Source organism: Hyalella azteca, unplaced genomic scaffold (assembly GCF_000764305.2).
Source record: "Hyalella azteca isolate HAZT.00-mixed unplaced genomic scaffold, Hazt_2.0.2 contig14173, whole genome shotgun sequence".
In the NCBI taxonomy this organism is placed as follows: Eukaryota; Metazoa; Arthropoda; class Malacostraca; order Amphipoda; family Hyalellidae; genus Hyalella; species Hyalella azteca.
Window position 1 is genome coordinate 281206 of NW_025944066.1, and position 8439 is coordinate 289644.

An 8439-nucleotide genomic window follows, 5' to 3' on the forward strand; every position below is an offset into this window, starting at 1 on the left:
CTGCCTCTCAGTGTAGCTCTCCCTCATTTATTTAGCTGCCAAATTTTGTCGAGACCAACAAAGAGGAATGAATTACCCATAAAATAAATAAAATGCATGATGATATTTGCTCATATACGAGAATTTCGTCAGATGGAACGCGGCAGAAAATAGGTACTCCAAGTGAGTGACCTCAATATCCCAGCGTACGAGGCGACATCCTCGACGAATTTTGAGAGTATTCGCATGTCGTGTTATAAAGTCAGCGGAAAATTGTTCTGCTTCAATCCAAAAATTTTAAATTCAAAACGGCACCAACAAATTATAACTCTTTCTTTTCAGAGAGTGGGAGCTAATTTGTAAACAAAAATTATTATTTTTCCTTCCATACAACCATACCAGCGGAACAGGGAATGGCTAGATTCGATGCAGTGTTGTGCTAGTTGCAGTATATGATCACCATATTGATCTCCAACGACAATAAAAATCTGATGCAAATTAAGAAAACAAACAATTTGTTTCGTTGCACAAATAAATCTCGGGCAAATTTAAATCAGACGTTTATTGAAGTAACCCTATAAACCCAGCAAGACAGATTCGACCACAAAAGACAGCCGCAAAGCTGATGAGAACAAAGAGACACAGATTATACAACCACAGCAACCGCAGGAAACATTGCCCCTAGCAACTACACAAGAGCAATTCATGTTCCGGTGGAGGGCCACCGGATCAAGAGCTCTGACATCTTGGGGTCGCGGCGAGGGGCCCCTCCCCTCAGAGAAGGGCACGAGCGGAGCAAGGTCTCGGTTAAGAGCTCAGCTCAATTGGAGCAGGTGAGAGCACCCAGCCCTCATATATAAGCCGGCAAGCGGAGTGAACACTCACAGTGCGTGAGGGGACATCTCACAGTGAACACCTCTACTCCATAGACGCGCCATCACTCTCCACCGCCATGACGACTAAGCAGGTACATTCATCATCTCTCTCTCTTTGCCTGCAGAGTATATAATGTTTCGAAACAAATTTAAGTGATTGATACTTGATCATTTACATACATGTTCATCACAAAAAATTGGTACAAAATATAATAATATTTATTTTTTTATTCACTGCACTGATGAGTTCCGGTTCACGCCTTTGCCCCCTCATACACTGGAAATCATTATTGGGCTTCAATTTTCTTCTTTCATTTATAATGCACTACATATTATAAATATTGATTACGCAGCATAATTAAATTTTATGCGATAACAAGTTTAAAAAATGAAATCAATAAACCAGAAAAAATTAAGAAACCAGAAAAAAATCAAGAAACCAGAAATAAATTTGAAATAACCCTGCGCCAGTAACACTCTATTACAGAGAGAACTTATTGGACATCACCGTCTCATCATAGTTTCCTGCACTTAAGTGAAAGCTAAGGAAATTAAAAATTTCGTTGATTTTAAATGCTCTAATCTCTCCATTCATAATCAATAATCATTTGATGATAAATAAACTATGGAAGAATAACAACAACAAAAATTCAATCAATTATCTAACGTCAACATCCTATCTAATAAATATAAATTTTAGTAAATTTAAAAAGGGAAATAAAATCATGCAGGACAAATTAGCGCGTCACGATCCGCAGTCAATTTTGCGCTAAAATTCATTGTTTATAATATGCTTGTTTACTTAAGTAAAAAAGCAGAACATAGAAATCTACTTCAATGCTCTTCGAAGCACATGACAAGCATCCAGGAAATTATACGATACTACGGAGTCTAAAAAACAGTTGAATAAGTTAAAAATTTTCAACTAAAATTACAAGCTTCTATGAATCTAATTGAAGACTAGGATTTGTTTGTTTTTATGATACCTATAGTAGCCTGCAGTTAATGAAATGTTTCTTTTATTATTACAATGAAGATTGTCATGTGGTAAGCTTACATATATAATTTATTGTTCCTTGCGTAGGGTAGTGCACAAGTTTTGAAGTAATATTTTTCGAAGTATTTTGCCGATTTCATATACATGTAATTTTTTTTGTAAAGTTTATGATGGAATTCTTATTGAATCAATTGAATTTCATCAATTGAAGTTGTGATCTGGTTGAAAACATCGATGGTATTACTGCGAAATTATTCAATTTTTTAGTGGCAAGTAAAACACACGAGAGGAATAATTAACACACGACTTAGTTTAAATTAATGTGGAAATATGCAAGACATAAGACAAGTGAAAATACACTACTACTAATTATACACTACTATCCATAAGTGAAAATACACTACTTTTCAAGAATAAAATTCCTATGGTGCAGGTGTACATCATGCCTCCAAAATGAGAAGGTGGCAAGACCGGCAGAGATGAAGTCCTTGTTTTTTATCTTGAAAGTTTCGAGCTTCGGAAATCCTTGCGTCGCGATCGACTTAAAATGTGAGCCGGAAAAATGACGGGTTAGAGCCCCCGAGGAAACTTAAATAAACAGTCAAGAGGGCAGAATGATGTAACTAATAGAATGAAACGTGAAAACACTTGATAAATAGTCAATCGCAGCTGACCGCAACCGAGTGATTAAGAGTAAGACAAGTGTCATGTTATAGTAATGTGCAATAAAATTAAAATAACAAATATCATTATCGGGGATGATTTTTTCCAGAAATTCAGCAGTGATCCTTTGCCAGTAAAGTATTAGCCTTCAGAGAAGGCTTCAAAGAATCCAACTAATGAGGCGTACGCTCATACTTCAAAGCATCTCCCATATATCGGACAGAGACGGCTCCTTAGAACAAAGGCGCTAAATCAAATACGCGGGTTATTCAGAAAAAGTATTTTTCTCTCAACCTCGAAAATTTGGCCCACAGTTTTTGGACCGGCACGCAAAAAAATAAAACCAGGACTTGTCCCTTTTATTTTTCCGGTCTCCGCCAGCGGGTCTGGAATAAAAAGTACCCTAGATTTACGGCAAAGCTGCCAATTGGAAATTCCGACGAAGCCAAAGCTTCGGGCGGCGACTGCACCACTTTTAGGGAGTGGTGTGACCAAAAGCGTCCAATCTGTTGATTCTGGCATTCTTCACGGTGCCGCGTTACTGAGATTACTCAAGTTTTGTGAGCACTCAGAACTTAGTCAAAATTACATGGAAATCATTCAATTAATATTCGAATAATGAGAACGAAACCATAATTGATGCTTGTCACTTGCTTCAACAAGATAATATTTAAATTGAAAGAGACAAACGAATTAACGACCCAAAATAATTCCGAAACTATTCCTTCAGATTGCAATAGTTCACAACGAATAAAAACGCATACCCTTAGATAGTTATTCATAAGAAGCTCAGGGATATGGTGAAAGTTAAGACCAATAAAATCCATAAAGGCAGATGACGGTACAGAGGCAGAAAATATCATGACGTGGCACCTACGCACGATACAAAATCATGTGTGCTATAGCAATGTCCAGATGTCTGTAACGAATTCTAGAAGAAGACTCATTTGATTTCTGTCGGTAAAATTATTGATAATTAATTATATGGATAAATTTCAAAATATCTTAAACAAAAACTATCATGAAATAACGTTTGTTGACAGTGCACAGGATCACGTTGTAAACGCATTTTTTCCCTACAGTATATTAAATTCCTCTAGTAGAGAAGTTACACAATAAACATAACGCGCATCACAAATAACAAAATTTGCGTCTTCCTGTATGTAGTAGGATCATGAACACCGAAGAAAGCTTTTAAACAAGGGTTGTCCGACAACAGCAGGCTGGCGGTTCCCGCGGTACACTTCCTTTCAGACGGCGGCTGGTCGCCATCCCTTCATTAGAAGCTCTTCCTAGGTAGTGACGCAATGTCATTTAAGCTGCCAAACAACACGCACTGCAGGAGCGAGTGTCACCTTAACACTATTGAGCCCGTCGTAAATGTGCTCATTTCCGACAGCCTTGTGAATCATCTTGTAGTCATATCGTCTTGCAAAGAGGCAGATTTGTTCTCTGGAATTGTTTAATGCATGTGTATCAACACATAGTCTGCGACATTGAGAAGCAATCTATTAGAAATCCGATGTTTTGTACCTTTACCGCTTCAGCATCAATATGACTTAAGACATAACAATAAGGTGAGCCAAAGCCATTATTAGACGATAAACTACAAACAAAAAATTTCATTACAGTTCTCGTGGCATTCATTTTCGAGCAAAATAATTTTCCTCCGTTAAGCATTTGGATTTGGAAACACAATTAGCGCTAGACAAAATAAGTTTCAATTCTGTAAAACGCCTTTATACTTTCGAAAACCTGACTCGAGAACTAATGAACGCCAACTTGTTTAATTCATACTATTCAACAATTGTAATTTTTCCAACAGCTTTCATCGATGCTGTTGGTCTGGAGTGCACTAGCAACAGTCGTCATCGCCAGCCCCGTGGCAGAACCAGAAGCTGACCCGATGGCGGATCCGGACGCTAAAGCAGAACCTATGGCGACCGACCCTTACCGTTCCCCGTATCACAGTCCCGTTTTGTTCCATCCTTCAGCACACTTATTACAACCATTCTACCAGCCTGTATACAAACCTGACCTATCCATCTACCATCCTAAAGGCAAAACACTCAGTCATCCTAATGCGTACGCACCCGATTTATTCTACCAGAAACGTGAGCCAACATACAAGCATGAGCCGGACTTCAAGCACGAACCGATTCAGATCCATCAAACAATCTACGCACACGAATCCGAGCACAAACATGAACCTTTTTATAAACCAGCACATATCCACAAACACGAACCAACGTACAAGCAAGAACTTGTCTTCGAAACGGAGCCAGTATACAAATCTGAGCCTGCCTACAAACACGAACCAACCTTCAAACATGAACCAAATTTCAAACACGAATCTGTCTACAAACACGAACCAACTTTCAAGCATGAACCAGAGTACAAACATGAACCAGCGTACAAACACGAACCAGTGTACCAACATGAGCCAGTCCACAAACATGAGCCAGTCTATAAGCACGAACCAGTTTACAAGCCCGAACCAAAATACCACAAACCAGAACCTAAGTACCACAAACCAGAACCTAAGTACCACAAACCAGAGCCTAAATACCTGATAGCGGAACCAAAATACTTACCGGACCCAGTGTACATCCAAGAGCCATCGTACCATCCAGCACCAGTTTACAAACCTAAGCCAGTCTACACTCACGACCACTACAAGAGTCCTCACGACGACTACAAGAGTCACCACGATGACTACAAGCATGTGAGTTATACGCACTCAAAACTTGATGACGATATAAATTTAATAAATTAGCTCAAATTTTCAAGTCAGGTATGATATAAATTTTTTATACATTTATAATTTAATATGCTAACGACCTAACAATTGTTCGAAAATGTTTTGCATTTAGCTCGAATTAATTGTTCCACAACCGTTGCTAAACATGCCCCAAATCTACAAGTGAATTCATGTACTGTATTAAAATTTATGCAAAAAAACTGTCACGCTCGATAATAGAAATAAATTCGAACGATTTTATAAGTTGAGAAAAGCTACGTCAAAAGTAAGTCCAAACATTTTTCAATTAAAAAAATCAATGTTGTTGCACCGTTCAATTCTACGCGCACATATAAAATTTACATAAATTTGGCTTTTACGAATTGACCAACGATAAAATGCGGAAAATTTATAACAAATATGTCTATTAACTTCAAGCAGAAAAACTTTGGTAATTAGGGATACAAATGTGATACATATTAATTATTTTCATGAAAAAAATACGCCTCTATCGTGATTCGTAGTCCCAGATTACAAGTCAGCAACAAATTCCGAGATAATAAAACTATTCTTTACAATGCCGCTTCTTATTTATTTGAAGGCAGGGATGCGACAGTGCCAAGGTAAAAATAATTACAGCAAATGTAACCGAGTTTCTTTGGATAAGCTAATTAGGCGACCCAATTAGTAAGAGTAAGGAAAGAAAATTGAAATTTTATTAGACGCTAACTTGGACGACAAATAACAGAGAGTTTTCTTCACGGAATCAACATTCATTTTTCGATCCGACAGACACAGAATTGAAAGTATTTTGACGAGTTTGTGCTCGTCTATGCGCTAAATAAAAAACCCTTAGGTGAATATATATTGAAGCCGGTCTCAGCGTAAGATTTGTATAAACCTTCAATATTTTTTACCGCATTCTAGGAACCAAAACCGTATGCATTCGACTACGGCGTGAAGGACCACTACACTGGCGCTAACTTCGGTCACTCCGAGACTTCAGATGGCAAGAACGTGCAAGGCTCGTACTCCGTAGCGCTGCCTGACGGTCGCATCCAGCACGTGAAGTACGTCGCTGATCACCATAACGGATACCAGGCCGAGGTGACGTATGAAGGTGAAGCCCACTATCCCGAGTACCATGGGAGCTACAAACCACAACCTATCTACCACAACGACATACACAAACATCACAGTCCGTACTCGCGCTACCACTAACGATTTTTTGCATGAAAAGTGTACTTAGTCACGACCAAATAAATACTGTAATATATTATCGAACGAGATGGAATGTAGGAATATTACATAGTTTTGATAGTTGAAATAAATGCCAAACTATGATACTTTCCAATGGAAAATCGCGTTTATATAACCTCAAATTTGGCATGTGATCATATATAACTTTAGATTAAAAATCTTATTTATTTAGGAAAGAAAACGGATTTCCTATACCTACAAAGCTTCCCAGCAATATCAAGAGTGCGCATTCAAGAGGAAAGTAAAATTACTGAGACGAGATTCCAAACTGTTCGTAGCGTCCGTTTGTTTTGCATCCCCCACTGCTTCCGGAAATTGCGAGGTGTACACAAGGAGAGAAAATGACGCGTAGTTCCGAAGTCGCGCTCGGCCTCACGTGAAACTTTCCAAACGTAAAATTTGAGTCTTCAACGGGGAATGAAATAATTGGGAGAGTGAAGACAGTGTGACTTTATTGACTTCAAGTTTAAGAACAACGGAGTTAAAGACGAACAAGGAAGACGAATTTAAGACGAACAACGAAATTATTTCAGACGAACAACGAAGACGAACGAGTTCAAGTTTAACAAAACACAACGAAGTTTAAGACGAACAACAAAGCTATGACCGTGGCATATAGGCGCATAGCAGCACAGCCGTAATTTTTTAAATAAACGACTAGGGCGATGCCTTCAATAAAGTGTAAACTCCAATACAAGATTAAAAAAGACGACGGTTAATTCAGGTGTCAAAATTATTCAAAATTTGCAGTATCTAACGATGAAAATTGACATACTGATAGAGAAATATCTGAGATAATATATGTATAAATTTATTGCATTGATAATGTAGACCATTGAACACTTCATCTAATTTAACTAAGAAATTCCAATCTAACTCATTCCACTCAAATGTATATGAGAATTTCAAATGATGCATGGATATTTATTGAATATTAAACCAAACATTTATCAGCGGAATCACCGATACAAACTGTAAAACAGCACAACGCATAGAACACTAAATTTAGGCCAATTCTGCGCGAGAAACAAACGGATCGAGCCGTCCAGTCTCTAAAACCTTAACTGAGCAGCGAATAACGTCGCTCATAAGTCTGTCACTTGTCAGACTTGACTCGTAGAAATTTAATCAGAGCAGACACCGTGAAGCAGAAGCGCATCGAAGCGTTCGCTAGGAATTCATAACGAAGTCAATCAATGAAGTTGCGCATTCGATTGTTCAGAGTAAAGATCATTTCTCTTCCAATCTGAGATCATTTTTGAAACGAGAAGAAAATCACGTCAAGAACTATGTTTCCATCTGAAATACATCCTAAATTCGATGTTTCTAGTTCACTTGATGGGTGAATTGTTAAGATGGAAATTGCTCTTTTTTAATGGGGTTTACAGCTTCAATATTACAATTTCTTCCGCTGCAAAGATTTACAATCATATTGACACATCTTATCAAATGTAGATATGTTAGACAATTTTAAAAGGAATAGAGCGGAATAGTCAAGGAATTGAAGAAATCCCCTTCATCAGGTTATAAAAGTATTCAACACCGAGTATCGCACATGGAAATATCACTCCTACACACCTGAAGTCACGAACCAAATCAATATCGCAATCTGTCTGCGAGAGAGGGTCGAGCATATTGCTCTGCTGTCGGACTTCAGAACAATAGTCAAAATTACCAGGACATTCCGAGGCACTGGCAAAATGTGGCGTCGAAACAAATGACTGCGAGATCAGATATGGAGTCCTGTCGCAAACTTGCCAGTTGCCAGGCAACATATTATCACAGAAAGAAAATGGATACGTCAAAACTTCGAGTTTATATTTGGACTGCATTGAAGTGTAGGTGCTGGACATTTTCCCAGGCGCTGGACTGTATATAATAAGGACGGAAGACAGGATGAAAATCATCAGCTAGTAGTTAGAGTC

At 38.2% G+C, this 8439-nt stretch overlaps 1 protein-coding gene across 1 annotated transcript; it reads left to right on the top strand.

Moving 5' to 3' along the window:
• The first annotated feature begins 878 nt into the window (after positions 1-878).
• Positions 879-6609, top strand: LOC108667625 (adhesive plaque matrix protein). Its single transcript, XM_018154668.2, has 3 exons — positions 879-946; positions 4340-5239; positions 6182-6609. The coding sequence occupies exons 1-3, from the start codon at positions 932-934 to the stop codon at positions 6473-6475; spliced, it is 1209 nt and encodes a 402-aa protein (XP_018010157.1). The 5' UTR covers positions 879-931; the 3' UTR covers positions 6476-6609.
• Positions 6610-8439: the final 1830 nt, after the last annotated feature.